The 21239-nt window shown below is 28.7% G+C and overlaps 3 protein-coding genes across 3 annotated transcripts in view; all 3 read left to right on the top strand.

Moving 5' to 3' along the window:
• The first annotated feature begins 6623 nt into the window (after positions 1-6623).
• LOC113373370 (leucine-rich repeat-containing protein 4B-like) lies at positions 6624-11532 on the top strand. Its single transcript, XM_026613674.1, has 5 exons — positions 6624-6627; positions 6721-7154; positions 7215-7431; positions 8591-8873; positions 11169-11532. The coding sequence occupies exons 1-5, from the start codon at positions 6624-6626 to the stop codon at positions 11530-11532; spliced, it is 1302 nt and encodes a 433-aa protein (XP_026469459.1).
• A 2112-nt stretch (positions 11533-13644) lies between these two features.
• LOC113373369 lies at positions 13645-16161 on the top strand. The gene is made up of 6 exons (XM_026613673.1): positions 13645-13791; positions 15121-15318; positions 15396-15565; positions 15630-15827; positions 15888-16055; positions 16126-16161. The coding sequence occupies exons 1-6, from the start codon at positions 13776-13778 to the stop codon at positions 16159-16161; spliced, it is 786 nt and encodes a 261-aa protein (XP_026469458.1). The 5' UTR covers positions 13645-13775.
• A 199-nt stretch (positions 16162-16360) lies between these two features.
• LOC113373368 overlaps positions 16361-21239 on the top strand; it is a 24551-nt gene continuing 19672 nt past the window's right edge. Inside the window, exon 1 of the mRNA XM_026613672.1 lies at positions 16361-16527. The gene's annotated coding sequence lies outside the window, so the exon portion shown is untranslated. The remainder of the gene's footprint in view (positions 16528-21239) is intronic.

Raw genomic sequence — 21239 nt, 5'->3', positions numbered from 1 at the left:
TTATTCTCAATTGCTGATACCTCTCAATAGTAGTTCTTTACATTATTACCATGTGTCGATTTATTCCTTTGCTCTATAATAACACATGTTATGAAACTTTATTTATATCTCGTACATAGCTTTTAACTATAGTCTTCTAAAAACATGCTCCCAAGAAGATTGTCGTGTGTTTTATGAGGACGACTCTTGCTTCCTGATAATTGCGTTCTCATCGGCTTCTGTAATTAAATCTGGAAAAATTTATGTTATATATCGACGAGGGAAATACAGATAAAATGCAAATGATTTAAAGATTACAGCATTGCGAGACAATGTAGTTTAGTAAATCAATGGTACTATGTATTCAGTAAAATATAAAACATGAATGGTAACTTCTTATCAGGGATGTAAATGAAAATTTATTACAACTTTGGCAGTGACTTGTGTATTTCATAGTTCAAAATAATGAGAGTTTTGTGTTATTTATAAATTAATGCAATTAATACTTTTAATTTCATCAATTAAGACCAATTTCGTCTAAATGTAAAACGTGCCACTTCGGTATGACTAAACAAGTTGAAGTAATCAAACAATTATGATGTATGTACATAGTTTTCTGACAATGAGTTCTTTTCATAATTGATTTAGTCGGTCTAATGGAATTTTTCTGGAATAACTTGGTAAAAAAAATATCTCGATTTGATTTGATCAAAATATTAATAAAATATCGTGATTGCAAAAAGTAGCAAATCAACAAAAAGTATTAAAGTAATAAAGGATTAAAGTATTTATTAAAAGTATTATATATATAAATTCATTCCTAAACATGTATAAATATATTCCTAAAATTTTGAAATGATTGATAAAGTAGTTTTTTTAATATAAATTCCCAAAATCACCTTTTTTTTAGGCGGTTACACTAGTTGTGCCCCTTAATCAATATAACTTTTGTACTCATAATTTATCAATATTGTAATTTTTATTAATCCACAATTTGATTTTCAATATTATGTCATTAGAAGATTTTATATTTATTAGTGCAAATTTAGTTTTTCCGACGTTTTCCCCCAAATTTCACGCAACCCGGATCAACGCGTCGTTTCAGGTTAACGTGCACCCGTCATTGCGAAAATCCTGGGAAACGTGCCAAATTTTAAATTTTGGTTATAAAAATAAAATAATTTAATTTTTTTTATAACGATGTTTTTTATTGTTTATTACGTAAAGCTTACGCAGTATGTTTTTTAGACTATATAAATATTAGGTTGTCAAATATCTCCCTTCCGCCTTTTTGTATTATAAACCAAGAGCAAAAAAGCGAAAAGGGAGATATTTGACAACCTAATATGAAATATAAAACTCGACTGTTAAATTTTATAATACAATTAAATAAATATACAACTAACGCAATATTCCAGTAAAACAAATTTATAAAAATCTGTTCACATACACACGAATTTGTTATGCAGCTGACCCAAGTCGGGATCGGGCCCGGGAGTACTCTGTGCTATCCCACGTTCCTAACCATTACACCACGACGAGCTCATATGTGCATGAGTATGTATACATTACATGTGTACATTTCTAAATTAATCGTGAGATTGTATCTCGTTTATATAAATATGGATTCATTACCAAATCGTCGAAGTCGGAGTCGAAGTCGAAGTCGGAGTCTATCGCGTTGCGTAAACAGGATATGATTAACGGTGCGAGTACGTGTCAAGAAAGAATTGTTTATAATAAATACTTCGATATTCGTTCGTAAAATGGACGATTACCAAGAATCACATCGATTGCTTTACGGCCGTGACAACACACAATAATACACAATAATATGAACTCTCAAGAACAACGTACACCATTCAACACAATTTAATAATACACACACCACACACCGCACAATCGAGGGCCTTAGTGCAATTGAAAGAGGGTTTGTCGGTTTTCAAAAACCGGTTTTAAAAACCGGTTTTTTGGCAAAAATTATAGAATTCGAAAACCGGTTTTTTAGTTAAAAAAGTCGGTTTCATTGTAAAATGGAAAATGACAAATATAGCCAAATATAAAAGGTAGATGAAAGCGTTTTGATTCTTGAAATCATATCGGTTAAAAACCATTTGATATCTTATCAGTCTGCAATGGTTCCCAGAAAGGTTTTGTATATATTGATTTAGATTTTTATACCAGTCTATATATTAATTTAAATCAGTGTGACTTCTTCTTAAAGAAGTAACTTCCTCTATTCAAATTTAAAATAAAAAAGTTTTAAACCCTAGAAGCCACAAATTAAATAACAATAAATTTAGAATTATTATATAAGGCTTTAAAAACAATTAAGCATAATTTGGTTGCAAGTATGAGAGTATTTTCTATTTCAGAAAATTTTGTGGGTAATCATAGGACATGTCTAAATAGTAATTCGATAGACGTTCTCAGTTTTTTTAATCATATTTCATTAAACAAAAAAACAATTAATAATTAAATTAATTAATTAAAATTGTTCGGAACAGACAATACCCGAGTTTAGCTTAATTGTTTTTAAAACTAAAATTGATATTAACAAGTATATATCAACATGTATCTATTTTTTTTTAATTTAATGCATTTTTTATTTAAAAGTGTATTATTTTCATTTATTCGAAAACTTTCCTTTCACAATCATAAAAATATTTTTATTCCTATATGTGAAAATGATGCATGAATTACGAATAATTATTTTCAAAGTTATTTAATTAAGATAAACTATTATTTTTTAGTTCTACTAATTAAAATTAAAATAATTTTGTTTACTATCTATAAAATTGAATAATAAATAAATCCAGTCAAATACTGCTTTAATTTACTCTAAAGTTGCGGATAAATAACATTCAAGCAAAAATTTATTTTCTATATAAAATTCGAAAACCGGTTAAAACCGGTTTTTTAGTAAAATTAAAATTTGAAAACCGGTTTTCTGAAATGTCGGTTTTTGTATAAACCCTAATTGAAACCAATTGCCGGGATTGGTTTTTTCACTTATAATAATAAATTGGTAAGTTGACACAAGTTGTATGTATTTTATAAGCCTGAGAAAATCATATGTATAAATTATAAAATTTATTAAATTAAGGAGGATTATAATAAATCTTCTATACCTCGAACGATATATGGCAGTGTTCCTAGGCTAGTAATTTTGCCAAGTTGTATCTTCTGCACATGGTGTAATTACACAGCAATTGCACGAGGCAAAACAGTCACACCAAACGGCGATGAAATAATAATTATTGTAGAGGAGATTTAACACTAGTACATATTTGTACTTGGAACAGGGTTTAACACACAATAATATAAATTATTTCATATAACCAAGAATAGAAAACTATGGTCTATGGAATCGTGCCTTAAGGCAAATTGCTGGCACATCCTCTACTCTAATTTACAAGTTCTTTCAAAGTTTTAAAAAAATATGACAATTTTGTCGAAATGCGACGAATCCAGAAAAATTGTAACAAAAATTGTACTTAGTATTAAAATCTTTATAAAACATCTGATGATTTCATGTACATATGTCTAACGATGATTTTTGACCATCGAATGACATTTTTTTTGAATTTCGAAAACCGCTGAACCTGCGTTCCCCAAAATTTCATCAGTTTTTCATTTCCCTATCATTCAATCATTCACGGGATGTTAATTAAGAATGTTTCAACAACAATATTTGAAAGTAAAGGAAAAAGATGTATAACCAGTCATCACGTTATTTAAATTTTTTATAAAATATATTGTTAATTTTAGGTTAGATTTAACAGTTCTTTACAAAACTTTTATAAAAGCTTGAAAAGCGTAAACAGTGTAAAAATGTAAATTTAGTTAAATAAAGTAAATTTACAAAAAAATAATTTTAATTAATAGTTATTCCAAATCTGCTTATGAATATTTCTGTAAAATACCAGATCAATTCAGCGTTCCCCAAAATTTCATCAGTTTTTCATTTCCCCAATACAAGTAAAAATGTTTTTTAAATCATTCACTCGAAGTTAATTAAGAATGTTTCAACAACAATATTTGAAAGTAGAGGGAAAAAGATTTATAACCAGTCATCACGTTGATTCTTGCGACGTCGCTATCAGGAGATAAACGGCATGTTTGAAAATCCATAACAAAATTATTTTCTTTCGTTGTTAGTTTTTTTGGCTGTGATCACTGTTGTTTAGTTTACGAGACCTTGATAAAAAAATTTAAGTACACGTTATTTAATTTTTTTATAAAATATATTGTTAATTTTAGGTTAGAATCAACAGTTTCTTTACATAACTTTTATAAAAGCTTGGCAAAGACGTAAATCATAAAAAATAGTATGTAAAAATGTAAATTGAGTTAAAAAAGTAAATTTACAAAAAATAAATTTAATTAATAGTTATTCCAAATCTGCTGACGAATATTTCTGCAAAATACCCGATCAAGGTTATATACAGGGTTGTCTCTGTAAAAAATGTAGCGATAAAATTCATATTTTGCATTGCTTGAATATTGTAGCTATTATTTTGTGAAATTCTTTGAAAATTAAACATAAGACGTTGGTCCTAGCTAAAAAAACAGCAAAAATACATTTCTACAGCTTGGAGTTTTACTGAACACAGTCAGATAGTTGTTTGTTTGATATTTGTTATTTGTTGTAATATAATTGATTTGGTTTTCACAGCAAAGTTGCTCAAAATCAAATTCGATCTTTACAGATCTTAGCCAGAAATTAATCAGCAAAAGATTTCCAATATCTTTCGAACAACTTTGAATTTTTAAATTAGTTAAGGATTTTTGTCTAAATTATGGTCGAAATTTTTTACAGTTTTTGGCCAATTATAAAGAAAGAAGTCAACAGATTTTCTCGCAAAACTAATCAGCTCAAGTCCTTATCGAGTTACTTAAAAAGGGTTTTGAATTTTTTAAATTAGTTCAGCATTTTTTCGAGGAAACATTGACAAAAGGTTAAATTGTGGCTCATCTACATACACATACATATATTGTTTTTTTTAATTTTGAATTTAAAGGATAAAAACGTCTATTAAACATAAATATTAAACATTATTCTATTAAGCATTAATGTAACAGATTTGATTTTGTGGCGTAAACATAAACTTTTTCTTCTTGAAGTTTATTAGAAAAAAAAAATTATCATAAAAATCCTGTAATATAAAAATCATTTGTCTCTTTAAAAATCTGCAGACTGTTATATTAAGAAAAATCTGGTGAACCAGCTCTTCTAAAAACAAATCGTATCGAATTAATCATTTCGTGAGTAAGATATCTCGCTCAATCTTATTTAAATTTTCAAAAAATTAATGCATTCAACAATAAAATTCTTATTACGTAAAAGCATGTGTATCATTTATAACACAGTCGTGTAGGTATAATAATATCCATTATTCATTCCGAGGATGAAAACTTCTGACGGATGTACATTGTTCGATAGTACACTAGTTCAACGTCATTTGCATTTCAAGACATTTCGAATAAATATGTATAATAGACACATACTTTGATAGAAAGCTTTAAAAAATAATTGAAGTATATTGCTCTCGACTATAAAATCTCAATATTTCTGGCTCAAAAATTATTACCACGGATATATATTTCCACATGCGCGCCGAAACAAAAATATTTTTATATTAAGCATATTAACTTCGAAAATGAATTACGGAGGTCAGCCGGACGCCGCTTTATAATTACAAAAGCGTTTCGCATAAATTTTGAAAAAAATGAAGCAACAAGCAACGAAAACGAGAAATCAAAGGTATCATTCGTAAATCTTTTGGTTCTGGGAATGATAGCTTGTATGGTGCATAACGCGGATTTCTTTCAATAAAAAAGTGTTTGAGATGCGCTAAACGATATCGGGCAATTGTACGAGTAATAAGGACTTGCAGGGGAATTAATGGCTTGTAATCGTAAATTGTAAATATATATATGGTATGCAGAGATCCAATCCAACTATATCACAACAAATAACACATATCAGACACACAGCTATCTGACTATGTTCAGTAAACTCACAACTAATTCCGATGTAAAAGTTTGGACTTTGAATTCGACCTTTCATTTTCTTCAGCATTCAATAGAAAATTTGGGACATTTTTTTGTTTTTTGTCAAATTACTCTTAAATATCAAGGTAAAGCACCCCTTTTCGATTAGATGGGGAGAAACTAGATAAAATTTACTACGATTTCACGCTAACAGTTATATACACTCCGATAAGTTTAGTACTACATCTCGTAACATAAAACTTTTATAAATCAATCATCAAAACTGATATCAAGCAGTCCGAGACAGGAATAGAACGTGGACCTGTAGTTGCAAGACTTAAGCACTTACTACAAAACCACGGACCGTTTTGGCTCTTGTTGCAATCGATTCGCAGATTTACAACTAATATTGATAAAAATTGATATGGGCAAGCCCGTGTTATCTTCATGATAACCGTTTGTTGATAAGAACTGATTACCTTTTACCATATTAATAGAAAAACATATATGTGCATTTTAATAATACTTCATAATTTAAGAGATGATATATTTAAATAAAACTCTCTTTAATTTTTTTATTTTGTAGATAATGTTTCGGTGATAACAAATTGGTGTTTTGAATCATCTTGTATTATGACTTATTAAATATGAGTAAATTAATTATATATTTTTATATTTGTAGTTTAATTTTATATAGTGTTAAGTGTTATTCCTCAATCTGTTTAAAATGTGAATGTTCCTTAGATCCAATTCAGACACCTTGGCAAATTTCACCAGTTTTAGTTATGTGCAGTGGTTATGAAAATATCAATTTTAATAACACTTTAGTGTTTCCATTAAGAGCATCAAGAGCTATTATGTCTTATATGAAATTAAAAAATATTCCAGACAGAACTTTATTAAATAGTTCTTCTTTGGGCTACCTTGATCTTTCAGCAAATAATATAGATACAATACCAGAAGGATCTTTTGCTTTATTACCAGGCTTGAAACATTTAGACATAAGCAGGAACAGGATTAGTAGGATATATATTGGTAGTTTTCACAATTGTTTGAACTTACAAATATTATCAATGTCCCAAAATGACTTGACATTGATGCCTCATCGATTCAACGAAAAAATTCAATTTGTTGAAAGTTTGGATATTTCTTATAATCCACTAGGCGCATATTTCGAGGTTGGTTGCAAAATACATTTAATAATATTATTTTTGATCTAAATAATAAATTTATCACAGTCCGATGGTCATTTTTTGCATCCCATGGTATATGGTGAAGCTCCAAAATTGTTGGCACTGAATTTGGATGGTATAGGATTAAAAATAAGCGAAAAAACAAATAGTTTTAGTATACAAGGAGCAAGAAATCTGCAAAATCTTACCATGCGTGGTAATTCAATGGAAGTTATGCCAAGTTTGCCGAGGTTTTTGCGGTATATTGATATTTCCAGAACTGGTAAGATGAAATTGTATTTAGGGTAGAATGGGGCATAAAGGTCCAAATAGAAATTTTCACAAGTCAGTCATTCTAGAGATTATCTGAACAAAACTGTTAAATCTAACTTAAAAACTAGATAAAGTTTACTACAATTTCATGCCAACAATTATATACACTCCTATATAAAAGTTTGGGATAAAACACCTTTGAATTCGATCTTTCGTTATTCTTTGGAAATAATTTATTTCGAATTAAATCGAATTCGAATCGAATTTTATCTAGTTTCTTCCTATCTAACTGAAAAGGGGCGCTTTCATATGATATTTGTTAGTAATTTGCAAAAACCAAAAACATGTCCCAAAATTTCTATTTATTTGAAATAAATTTGAAAGAAACGAAAGATCGAATTCAAAGGTGTTTTATTCCAAACTTTTATATCGGAGTGTATATAATTGTTGGCATGAAATTGTAGTAAACTTCATCTAGTTTTTAAGTTAGATTTAAAAATTTACTTCGATTCCATGCTAACAATTATGTACACCACGATATAAAAGTTTAGAATAAAATGACTTTAAATTCAATCTTTCATATTCTTTAGGATTTAATAGAAATTTCGGGACATTTTTTTTGGATTTTGTCAAATAACTCACAAATATCATATAAAAGCACCCCTTTTATGTTAGATAAGGATAAACTACAAAATTTTTACTACGATTCCATGCATACATACACACATTCCTAAAGTATGCCAAAATTTTCAGAAATTTCACTTCAAATCACTGCTCAAAAAAACTGATAATAAAAAAATACTTTTGTTGAAAAATTTACTATGAGGCTGTATACCAAAATTTTCAGAAACTTCTGAAATTTTGATTATTTTTCAAAGTTGGAAAGTTAATAAAAATAAAACAATTAAATGACGTATATTTAAAAATTATATCTATGTATTTTAAACCAAATAACCCTGCTCAACAAAAAATGACAATGAAAAAATACCTTTGTTAAAAACTTTACTATAAGGCCGTTTATCTCGTAATAGCGATGTCAACCGACAGAAATGACACATATTTTGCCCTCTACTTCAAAATAGTATCGTTGGAATATTGGTGTTGGACCTCTAAGCCCTAATCTACCCTATATGTAAACATAAACATTAACTATCTACTATTTTATTTAGGAATGAGAAAAATTAAACAAGATACATTCCCCACTTTGCAACAACTGCAATCACTAATTATCCAGGATTCTTTGAATTTGACCGAAATTCAACAATATGCTTTGAGTGGATTTCCTGAATTAAAAGAATTTAAGTTAGATGGATGTCGAAAGCTGCAAAAATTTAGTGAATTTGCATTTGGCAGAGACGTGCTGAACTCAAAATTGGAAACCCTCACCATGTCTGGAACATACTTAAGTTCTTTGGGCATTAAATTGAAACCGGTGTTTGAGAACTTAACAACGTGGGTATAAATGTTAAAATTTTATGATAATAAAGTTATACATATATATATATATATATATATATTTTCTTCAGGGGCGTAGCGTGCCTTGGCGGGGCCCCGTATCAAAATTTGTTTGGGGGCCCCCTTAAGAAGAAATTTTTTTTCACAAACTATATAAATACATAATATTAAAATAATATTTACTTATCATTCTAATTATTTATCTATCTAATTTTCTCTAATTTTCTGAATTTTTCAAAAATGATTCCAGATAAATTTTCACTTACATTTTTTATCTTTAAATTTTATAAAGTTTCTGCCTCTAGGAACATACATGTCTGGTAGACATTCATGTCCTAAAGTATTTAGATAATTTTTAATTAGTTTTAATTTAAAAGAGAAAGTTTTAGCATTAGCGATTTTAAGTGTAAATTGTAATTAAGGGCCAAGAAAAAATGCATACTGTTATTTCGTTGGGAAAACTGGATGTTAGCCTATTGCACCCATCATTGTACCTTAATAAAATAAATTTCTTAGATTTCTGTATTCCCGTCTATTTCTAAAACTATCAATTGGTCATGCTCATATGAGATATTTTACAATATTTCTTTACAGTAATTCAGTCGACAGTTTTCCGGGACGTTTATTAATTCTCGATTTCAAAAAGACAAATGTTACTACTTACGTCGCAAAGGTTTTGAAATCTTTGTTTGGTTTGTGAAATTAATGTATTCAAGCAGCAATAGTATACATTAAAATAAGATTTCGGATCTAAAATTCTCTCATCTTGTAATAATAATGCTTCATTATCTTTGTGCTTCTTCAACAAACTCTTTCAATAAATTTTCATATGTCAATTCGCACAGTCTATTCAAAAGATTACTTAATAAAATACTAGTTTTTTGTAAGTCATTACTGGCATGTTGTAAAGTTTCAGAACAGAAACTTATATTTTTAAACAGTAAAGAAAAAAACCTGAAAATGATTTAGTTTATCATATTTATCAAAATCTAACTATTAGACTGACGCGACATGCAGACAATTCAAGTAGTAACTAGCTGTAAGTGGAATTCTGTCTTGAGGCATTTATGGCATCGTGCCTTAAGGCAAATTGCTGGAACTTCCCGTACCGAAATGTTCGAGGAATATTGAATGTTTTCAAATAGATTATTATAAATATTGTAACATTGTCTAATATTTATGAGAATTATATAAACTGAATTGCAGAGTTGAAAATATTTGTAAAGTATATTAGAACTATAGCCAGAATTAAAAATAAAATCTGAAATATTTTTGATAAAACTAAAAAAAAAAAAAAAAAAAAAAAAATCAAAAAAAATTTTTTTTCCAAAATCAATTATTTTGTTAAGACAAGCAGAAAGTTCTTTGAATCATTTAAATCGGACGCTTAGTTCTCTCAAAAACTGCCATTTTTTACATATTTAGCTCCATATCTTCGAAATGGCTGGGCCTGCCTTTGCCAAAAACTAATAAGCACTTCTCCCAATCATTACTAATTGAATGCTTTTTAGATCATTCAAATCAGATACTCCGTTCTCTCAAAAATTCGATTTCTATTTTCTGCACTCTTTGCTCCGTATCTCCGAAACGGCTGGACCTGCCTTTGCCAAAAACTAATCAGCTCTTTTCCCTATCAATAGGAATCGAATGTTTTTTGAACCATTCAAATCGGTTGATCCGTGCGCCCTAAAACGTGACTGGAAATTTGTATCCATACATACATACACACACACACACACACACACACACACACACACACACACACACACACATCCATTTTTTCTTAGGTATGCCAAAACGTTCAAAAACCTTCAAAACGTCGAGAAATGTTAAAATTTTCAATTCCGATTTTCGGCCCATTACAATAACTTACCCTACGGGAAGTTAACAAAAACAAATAGAAAACGATATATATATATAGTTATAAAAATGCCAAATTCCAATTTTTGATGAAGAATGTATAAACTGGATTAGTTTTATAGATTATTTAACAAGAATATTAACTTATCGGATGTGCAACAGCTTTACTAATTGAATTGATTGCTAGAGCTTGCAGAAATATTGCAGCAGAAACAAATTCTCTTAAAGAGTTAGCTTACAAGTTGAAGTTCAATACCTCTCGATAAAAAAGGAAAATGCAAACTACGTTAAAATTTTTAAATTTTTTGGAAAATTGTAGTTTTGCTTACTGCTTGTGCTCGTTGGGGGCCCGTTTGGCTCGGGAGCCCCGTATTTTTGATACGGCGGTAGTTACGCCCCAGAAAGTTATATATATATATTTCTTATTACCAGGTTTGATTTATCAGGAGCCCCTTGGTACTGTAATTGTTCTGCATCCTGGTTGATTCCTCTCGTCAAAGAAACTCTCCAATGTGCCTCACCATCTGCAGTTAGTGGTTATCCTTTATCAGAATTGGATTCTGGTGATCTCCTTTGTGCACCAGAAGGACCTTATGGCAGTACTGAGACTATTGTGGCAGTTCTGGTGTCTTTTGGATCCTTACTGATGTCTGTGATTGCTATATACCTAATTTGCCAAGGTGCAAAAATATCGAGACGAGTGTTTCTGCAGAAGTCACCAGGAACACCTGGAGCTGGATCTCCTTACGGACGTGTTACTGTTGAGCCGAATAATGCTGAACAAATTAACGTGTAATGGAATGAAAAATTTATTTATAAATTTTGTATACTTTTATAATAATGTCACTTACAGAAGTTGATAATAGTCTGTGTTTTTTTCATATTATCTTCTATATATATAAAAATAAGTCGGGTTTTCCTTCCTGACGAAATAACTCCAGAACGCACGAACCAATTTCGACAATTGTGCATTCGTTGGAAAGGTCTCGGGCTCTGCAAGGTTTATAGCTAGGAAAATTAGTTGTGCATGGCATCGTGCCTTAATGCAAGCTTCTGGAACTTTACGCACCGTAATTAAAAATTCGAGTAATGACATTAGTGAAAATTATCAGAATTATGCTTGGTTAAGTCAACGAGCAATTCTTGTCGCAGAGAATAATGATGTACACGCACTGCATTTCACCATTCAATCAAAAATTGCTAGCGATTTGGTGACATACCAATGATTCCGACTGGTCTTCCGTTTGACTTCAAACGATTGCAATTTCCAGTTCGCCTTGCTTTCGCAATAACAAGTCTCAAGGCCAATTGCTTAGTGTTTGCGGGATAAATTTCAAATAGGTTATTTAGAAAATCATTGTTTTTCACATGGGCAGTTATACGTTGCCTGTTCACGAGTTCGGAAACCATCCGCTTTGTTTGTGTTAACGTCAGACAAAAAAACAAAAAATGTGGTTTACCAAAGAGTACTTCAATGAAACGGATAATTTACGGATTCACTTTCATTTACTTAGAGAAGTTCAACTGAAAAACACTTCATTTTTGTAATCGAAATAAATTCATTACTGTTGTATAATAAAATCAAATTTTTCCTTTTCAAATATAAAACAAACAAAAAATTTCTTCAGCTTTCTCACGAAACCATCTGGTGGCGAAACACAGTTTGTCGGGTTTGGTAGTAATTTATAAATTATTCCCGTGGCATATTTCTTTCAATTTCAACACAATTTTTTTTTATCAACGATTGAAAAATTCACCGAAAATGGTATGAGTACAATTCGGATTCAATGGAACGGCGCATACGTTTTGTATTACTTCACCATAATAAAACTTTTTGATTTGTATTCCATGCATGTTGCACATGCATAAGACAATAAAAACTGCTTCTTCCTGTTTTCAATTCAATAATGCCGCCGTTAAAGTCATATGTAACTAAATATATATACATATACTAGATGACCCGACAGACTTTGTTCTGTACCCACGTCTACAATTCAAAAGTTCCAATTTTTTGAATATCGTATCCCATTCCTTTTAATATCCTATTTGATGCCTTTGTGATTCATTTATAGTCTTAGCGTAAGCAGTATAAAAAAATTCAGAAAAAAATAATATAGTATCTGCGGCAAAAGAACAATATCACACTTGATTTTATCACAAAACATAATTGCTTCAATAATTTGGTCTATAATTTTCATAATTTCGTACGATATATTAGTTGCTTTTTGGCAATTATAATTTCTAAAGTACATTTTTCTTACTAATAATTTAATAAACATTATTTTGAGTTATCTAACTGTTACCTATCTAACTGAAAAGGAGTGCTTTACCTTGATATTTATGAGTAATTTGACAAAAACCAAAAAAATGTTCCAAATTTTCTATTGAATGCTGAAGAAAATAAAAGGTCGAATTCAAAGTCGTTTTATTCCAATCTTTTATATAGGAGTGTATATAACTGTTGGCATGGAATTGTAGTAAATTTTATCTTTTTTCTTCCTATTAAAACTATTTTATGTTAGATGTAGTACTAAACTTACCAACTAATTTTATTAAGGGGTCTGTTTAATTAAGATATTGCATAATAGTTCTTATTATATATATAAAAAAATATTTTTAATTATAGTTTTAGATTAATTATGTTAATTATTACCTTTGTTAAAAATAATCCACGGATAGCATTTTAAACGGATTTTTTTTAGTGTAAAGAACTATTTCCGTTTATCGGGCGAACTATAACGAAGTTCGTTTAGTTTTCTTTTGTTTAACGGATTTTTTGAAAATTTAACGGCCGTTTCATCGTATGGCCGAACTATAACGAAGTTAGCTACTTTAGAACTGTCAAAATGTCAACTATTACTTGACATGGCAACACTTAACGTCAAGTGCACGTGTTTTTGTTGTTAATGTTGAATTTTAAAGTTATAAATAAATTATATGTGTGACTACTTATGCATTATTATTAGAAACATTGTTTCTATCTAGCTTTAATTTTTTATCACTTATTATTCTAGTTCGAATAGTTGTGATTCATTTGAAATGGCTTTAGCAATAGGTAAGTCTTACTGTGGTTTTATAGGTTATGTTATCTTTCTGTCTTTTAAAACTACAATTTTTTATAAAACAAATTATGAAATCCCATGTATTTCCTTCTACTTTTACCTCTTTTTTCATTTAGAATTAAAACGTCGCCTGGACGATAATGATTCACCATTATGCAAAAGAATTCGGATGGCTGAGGATATATTTAAATCAAACAATTTCCCATTAACATCTCACAGAAATATTACATTAAATTGGCTCTGCAATTTGGCCGATAATAGTATAGATGATTTTTTGTGGATAGAATCTATTAAAAAGTGTTTTGGTACATCATTTGCATATGCTGATTTAGATAACTCGCTCATAGAAAATTTAATCAAGGTATACATATTAAAATTTGTTTTACTGTAATGGTTTTATTTAATAATTGTTGTTTTGTAGATACTTTTAAATAAATTAGAATCACAGTCTTTGGAAATAGTTGATGGCTTGATTAGCGTAATTGATAATACTTCAGTACAAAAATATTTTGTATCAAATTTACCATTGTGGAACAAGGTTATTGTAAAGTTAATAAAAACTAGTGAAGCTTGCACAAATACAAATAATCAAAGAAGTGAAATTTCATTGTATGTAAATAAGATTATTGCATATTTAATCAATCTTCATAAAATTGCTTTGGATCAAGATATTTATTATGAAAATGTTTTAAAAGGAGCTCTTGTGAATTTAATTTTGCTTCTTGATAAAATAGAGGATGAGGATTTGAACAGCAAATGTGTAGAATTAATTCAAACTTGTGTTTTTACTAAAGATAGTACAAAATTTATTGAACACTTCATGGACATATTCGATCATTTGAAGGCAAAAGAGTGTTCAGAACTTGCATTCAAAATTTTATGTATTGCTTATATTAAAGCCTACAAAGAAAGCTCAAATATTATTAAATTGTTCAAAAGTATTATTGAATGCAACAAGAACAACAAATTTTATCCATGCATACTCATGGATATTTTCAAAATTGAGGATGTTTCTTTAGAAATTGAAGATAATGGTGAAACCTTAATGTCATATCTTCAAAAATATTCAATGGAAATTTTATCTAGTTCTAATAATTCAGATAAATTCATGTTTGCGTTTTTGAATTCAGCAATATTATTAAATCCATTAATCATTGAACCGCAACTGAAACAGTTCTTAATCAAATCTATGTTGATGAAGAAAGAAAGTAACGAGGGTCTACTTGAATTTTCAACATTTCTCAAGCATGTGGTTCAAACTTTATCAAAATTGAATAGAGTTCATAAATTACCCTTGTTATTGCTTAATGATCTTGATGCAGCGATACAAGTAGAATGTGCTTCCAATGAGAATGTTAAATCGGATTATCATATTGAACAAATTTGGCCTCTTGAGGTTGCAGAGCACTGGGGTAATTCAATGGAAGGTTTAAATGCCAGCATTACATGGAACACATTACAAAGTCTCCTGTATACTCTTGATAATAAGGGAATACTAAATAGCAAAGATGATACTAATAGTAATATGAAATGCATTATAAACTTATTCTTAAATACTATACTTAAATTTATTATTTACTATGTTTAAATATTTTAGTTTTTGGTGCCTCTGTAATGACACAAGTAATCTTGCGTTTTATTACCAGTTTTTTAAAGAACTGTAAATTGCCATTGATGTCCAAAGAAAATTATACAAAATTGTGGGATCATAGTAAAAAATCTTGTGAAATTCTGGCTAAAGTTGCTCTTATCATTGTTAAAGAAAAGGTTGGTGAGAACTCTCAATTTTAATTAAATTATTTCATAAATAATTGTTTTACCTTTATTATAGTTACAAGGTTTGTTGGTGCATTGGCTTGAAACTGTATACATAGTTGGTGAATTTATAATAATGCTAAAATATTATTGGAATTGCATGGACACACAATTGCAACTACAACTGATCGAACAATATTTCAATGAAAAACATTGGAACAAATTATGTAAATTAGTTAAAGAAAGTGATTGCACAAAATCAAAAGACTACTTGGTATGGTTCTAGGTTTTATATTTGGATTGGATTGGAATTTAATTTTTTTTTTTGTTTCAGAATAATATACATCTACAAAAGTTACGGTACAAAATGATGATACACAGTTTAAGTAATAATAAGCATGACCTAAAGGAAGAACTAAAAGTAGTCTACAACAATTGGGAAAATATTTTGAATTCAAAACTTATATTCAAATCCTTACTACCCTTAATGACACAGGCTCAAGTTATAGAATTAGTTAACAATTCTATCCATGATATAGTTAAACCAAATAATTTGCACATATTACAATCAGATTATATACAAGAAAACAATAATTTTATCTCAGTAACTTTATATAGCATATTTCATGAAATTGCTAAATTGTTATCAAAATCACTGAAAATAGTCGAAGATTTTAATATTTCAGAGATATTAGATGATAAACAAAAGTTTTTGATTTCCATTGGTGAAACTTTAGAACAAGATTTTGTAGTGGAGTCTCCAATTGTTGATGTAGCATCCCTTGAAATTTATTTAAAAGCACTTGTAGCATTGAACTTGCAATTTTTAGACAATACAACAAAATGCAGTATATATTTTTTTATAATTTCTGTTTTTGCGTATTTGAATGAAGTTAATAAATTAGTAAATGATGATAGTAATTATCAAGGACTTGTTGAAGGGTGTCGGAGCACTTGTGGAGTAATATTAGCAAGTGAGTTAATTCAAACATATAACTTAACTTTGTTTATTATTATTTTTTTATTTGATATAATACATATTCATTCTGTATTTCAGTCAGACAATACACATAAATGTACTTTTTTTAATCATTTCTTTATACTATTTTTTATTATTTTTTTAAAATTTATTTGCTTGTTTGATATAATTAATGCATACCTTATTTCAGTCAGACAATTCGTACTCATAAATTTACGTTTTTATTTATTATTTTTTTAATCAATTTATTAATTTTATAAAATTATTAAAATCATGAACTACTTACTATGCACATTTTCATATTTTTTACACAGTTTACTCAGTTTTAATATAATAAATATCAAGTTAAAACCGTAGACTATTATCTATGATTTTTTATTTATTTATATCACTGTATTATTTGTTATAATTCATACATATTATATCTCAATCAGATAATTATTCTGGTATGAGAGATTTATGACAAAAATAAATTCTAATTTTGCCTCCAACTTACATTGTAATTTACTTATCAATTTATATGCAATTTTAGATGTTTTAGAAAGTGGAACAAGTTTCAATGTTGATGATTACATATCTTCCACCGTTTATTTAAAGATATCTTCCTGGATATCAAAAACAGAACTTATCCAGCCGGTCATAGAAATGTCAATGAAAGAAAATGCTAATATAATTCCTAAGCTTAATAAAGTTGTGAAGAAAATTCACAAAAATTATCAAAGTTTACCTGACGACAGCATTCCAAGTAAATTACATGAATTACTTATTGTTCCTACTATTTGTCTCACTCTTTCAACCAAGGTAAAAAAATAAATTATAATATTTATTTGCATTTATTAATTCTTTTATATTTATATTATATTAAATATTTTTACAGATGAAAAAGTTGCATAAAGAACAACGTGCTTTGGTTACAAAATTAAGAAACAAATGTGTCGATATTGTCCACAATATAATTACAAAATATTCTAGTAATGCATCATTAGTGTCTCTAGAAATTCTTTTACCCAGTTATAATCAATTATTACAATTATGGATTAATAATATCGAAGCTAGAGATAACATTAAAGATATTGTAACAATTTTACCTATTTATTTAAAATACTCTGTAAGTAACTGAATTTATTTGTTTACATTAATAGTTTATCACAAGTATTATTATTATTATTATTAATTTTAGATGGACACTATACAAATAAAAAGTAAGGGTGATGCACACTCCTTTATTATGCTTGTTACAAGAAATCAAAAACATTTTATGGACAATTTGCCTGAAAATTTTGTTTTGGACTTATGGGACATATATTACAAAATTAATTGTAATATTCAGAATATTTCTTCTACCGAAACTGTTCTTGCTTTGTTAGAAAGTTGTGATGATAAACAATTTGAGGAAATCATTTTAAAATTGAATGACAATACTGTGAGTTGTGTTATCAGACAGATTTTGAATAATTTATCAAAATGCATTTTGAAATTTATTATTTTAATAAAAAAAACTTGTAGATAAAATCTATGGAGTGCGAAAAAGACTTCCCAAACAGTATAAACCTGTGGGTAAATATTACAGAAGCAATGTTAAGTGGAAACAAGACTAAATTACGACTTGAAATATTAACAAAATTATGTCAAGATCTTTTGGCATTGATTACAAAAGGCCATTACACAAATGGAACAAATACTCTAGTTATAATGAAATTCTTCTTAACAATTACAAAAAATCCTTGGTAATTGTTTTATAACAATTTGTTATGAAATAATTTAATTCCAAATAATTTTAATTATTTAATTTCAGCTTCAAATTAACGTATTAGTGATTGAATCAATTTTAAGTGCTGTTTTCCTAACACCTTTTGATGATTTATCAACATTCGGAGTGGATCTGTTTAAAACTTGTTCTGAAATTGTGAACTTTACTTTGCTTAAAAGAACAGCATTGATATTAGACAGACTCCCTGTGGTAATATATGGAATACGTTATTTAATTAAAATCTTGGCACGGTGGTCTGCTTCAAAAGAATCCGATAGTGTGGAAAAAGATAGTTTCCAAAGTGTACTAGCAGATCTTGGGCACTCTATAGAAAGTATGTACATATTCATATATTATAATAATCTTTATTTAAGTGTATTGTATGTTTTTTTTTTTTATTTTTAGGGTTTTTTACTTTTTACTTCGCTCATAAAGTTAAAACGCAATTTATCAAGCCTGCTTACTTGATGCACGATGTAATAGTTGAACTTTCTTCTTACACTTTAACAAATGAAATTAAGCAATCCTTACTGAATTGCTGTTATCAAAATACATAGCCTATGCGACTCTCATGCACTCAAATATTTGAATACTGTATCTAGTGTTGCTAATAGAGAAATATTCAAAAATATTCATGAAACCTATAATAAATTTCATATGTTCAAAGGTAAAATATAACTTTTATGTATAATAAAGATTATATGAAAATTGAATTGAATTTTATTATATTATTTTACAAAACTGAAACTCCAGGTATTAGATTCAAATTTTCATCGATTTATTCATGTAACAATGATAATTTGACCTTATTAACAATATCAATATGCAATTCAATCTAAATTTAAACAAATTAGGTCTCCTTATTAATACATTATTTCAGTCGTTAACAATCTCATAGTAAGCAACGCATATTTGAAAATATATATGCTACTTGCTATAGCTGCTGTATGATCTTTTTTTTTAACATCACAAATTGTGTAATTGAATTAATGTTTTATATTAAGTACAATAGAGACTATTACATTATTGTGTTTCATACTTTAAAAAAAGGGTACTTGAAACAATATAGTTTTTAAAAGAAACAAAGTTCTTATGTAGTTCCACAGTCTTGTTGATTTAATAATAAAATAAAGAAAATCCTGTATTAATATTGTGCATATCAAATTGAAATTAGGTTATACATAGGCATCTACAAAAATATAATACTGTAATAATTTGCTTATCAACACAATTTCCAATATAATAATGAAAAATACATCAAAAATTAAAATAAAAAACAAACTAAACTTTTTAATCTCATGCTATACTATATATTGATCAATGAAAGAATTATCAAACAAATATAAAACTAGTTAATTAAATAAATGCACTTTAAGTATGTTTGTCATGATTTTATTCTATTCTAGTTCATGAGTGCAGCTATTTAGATTACTATATACAAAAACAAGATAATGTAAGCTGCATGTGTTTCCATGTTCGTTTATGATTATAATTTCTATATAATTTACATTAGTCTTAATGCTTTCTAAAATTTAGGGGAAGAACTTTTAAAAAATGATGAACAATATCTAAAGGATTTAATTCCTTTCCAATATTGCAATCCTAAACATTTCCAAACTCAACAACTGGCCTGGTAAATTAATCCTAAGATTTAATGTTAAATGTTATTTAAGCCACATATTTAACATTACATTATCACAATATTCCAATAATATAAACATTATCATTTACTGAATATTCTATCAAAGTCAAATTATGAAATAAAAGTGAGTAGTAGTAAATAAAATAAAATAAGAACCTATTTAAGGTTTGTGATTCCTTTCTAGGACTGAAGTTTATCAGTCTCATCAGCTGCATGATTCGATTTTTCCATTAAAAAACATAGCTTCTTCGTAGCTAGGAGGTGGCGCTTCACTGCTTGTGCCTGTGGTGCTAGAGGAGTCACCAGCGCTTCGTAAGAAGGTGGTAATGTGGCTGTAGATGCACTTCGAGCAGCCAATCCTCCGGAATAGGCTTGCTCTGCTTGTGCTGCTGCCAAATCCTAATAGAAAAATATAATTATATGTAGTATGATAAGTATGCCATTATGGAAAATAGATCTCGAAATACAAAGATATACTTTCTAAGGTAAAATCTTTTCAAATAATGAATCTGAAATTGCAATATTGTATATTATGTAGTATTTACCCGAAATATAGCCCTCTGATGTAAAAGCATTTGTATTACACTCTTTCTTCTTAAGTAGAGCATACTTTTAACGGCAACCATCAATCCAGAACACATAATATAGGTCCTACTAACCACATATGTCCCAAGTGAAAATATGTAACCATCTGCATCACCTAAAGCTAAAACTGTAATTACACTTCCCACTGAAAAAAGCACCATGGATAAAGCGAAATATGAATAACTAGTGCAATCACAACGACCAAATCTTGGTCTTCATCATAGTCTAAATCTCGTTGTCTTAAGCGATGCAGTCTTTGGGTTAAAAATGGGCTATTAAAAAACAGTTGCCATGATAATTGATTTAGTCCCGACAATAATTCAAGTTCCAAATGTTTATATTAGCTTTTGAAACACTCAGCTATAGCCCATAGCATAATAGTTAGCCACATCACTTGAGAACAATACTTCGAAATCTGGAATTTTATTTGTAATATCATAATTACACAGCCGACGTAAAGTCGTGGGTACCGAAAAGTTATTAGGTATTGCATTTGGCTTTTAAGCCTTGATAAATATGAAACGTAAACATTAGCATTTGTTCTTTAACTTTTGTATTTTTGTCGTGCAATGAAAGATGCACTTCAACGCCACAATCTGTCAACAGTCTAACTAACTATTATTAATGCCAGCCTGTGATTGGTCGGAATTGGAGTGTAATTTGTGAACGACCAATCACGTTCTATTCTGTACGTACTAATTCAGACTGTGCAGCAATATGGCTGTCAGTA

This window comes from Ctenocephalides felis, unplaced genomic scaffold, assembly GCF_003426905.1.
Source record: "Ctenocephalides felis isolate EL2017-DRISC unplaced genomic scaffold, ASM342690v1 CF-g0.4_SCAFFOLD_01604, whole genome shotgun sequence".
NCBI lineage: Eukaryota > Metazoa > Arthropoda > Insecta > Siphonaptera > Pulicidae > Ctenocephalides > Ctenocephalides felis.
The sequence above is the reverse complement of the archived record's forward strand: the minus strand, read 5'-3'. Positions and strand labels throughout refer to the sequence as shown.

Coding starts and splice junctions, on each gene's coding strand:
- LOC113373370 (XM_026613674.1), top strand. Junction 7,432..8,590: donor TATTGATATTTCCAGAACTG/GTAAGATGAAAT, acceptor TATTTTATTTAG/GAATGAGAAAAATTAAACAA. Junction 8,874..11,168: donor GTGTTTGAGAACTTAACAAC/GTGGGTATAAAT, acceptor TCTTATTACCAG/GTTTGATTTATCAGGAGCCC.
- LOC113373369 (XM_026613673.1), top strand. Junction 15,319..15,395: donor TAGCAAAGATGATACTAATA/GTAATATGAAAT, acceptor TAAATATTTTAG/TTTTTGGTGCCTCTGTAATG. Junction 15,566..15,629: donor TTATCATTGTTAAAGAAAAG/GTTGGTGAGAAC, acceptor CCTTTATTATAG/TTACAAGGTTTGTTGGTGCA.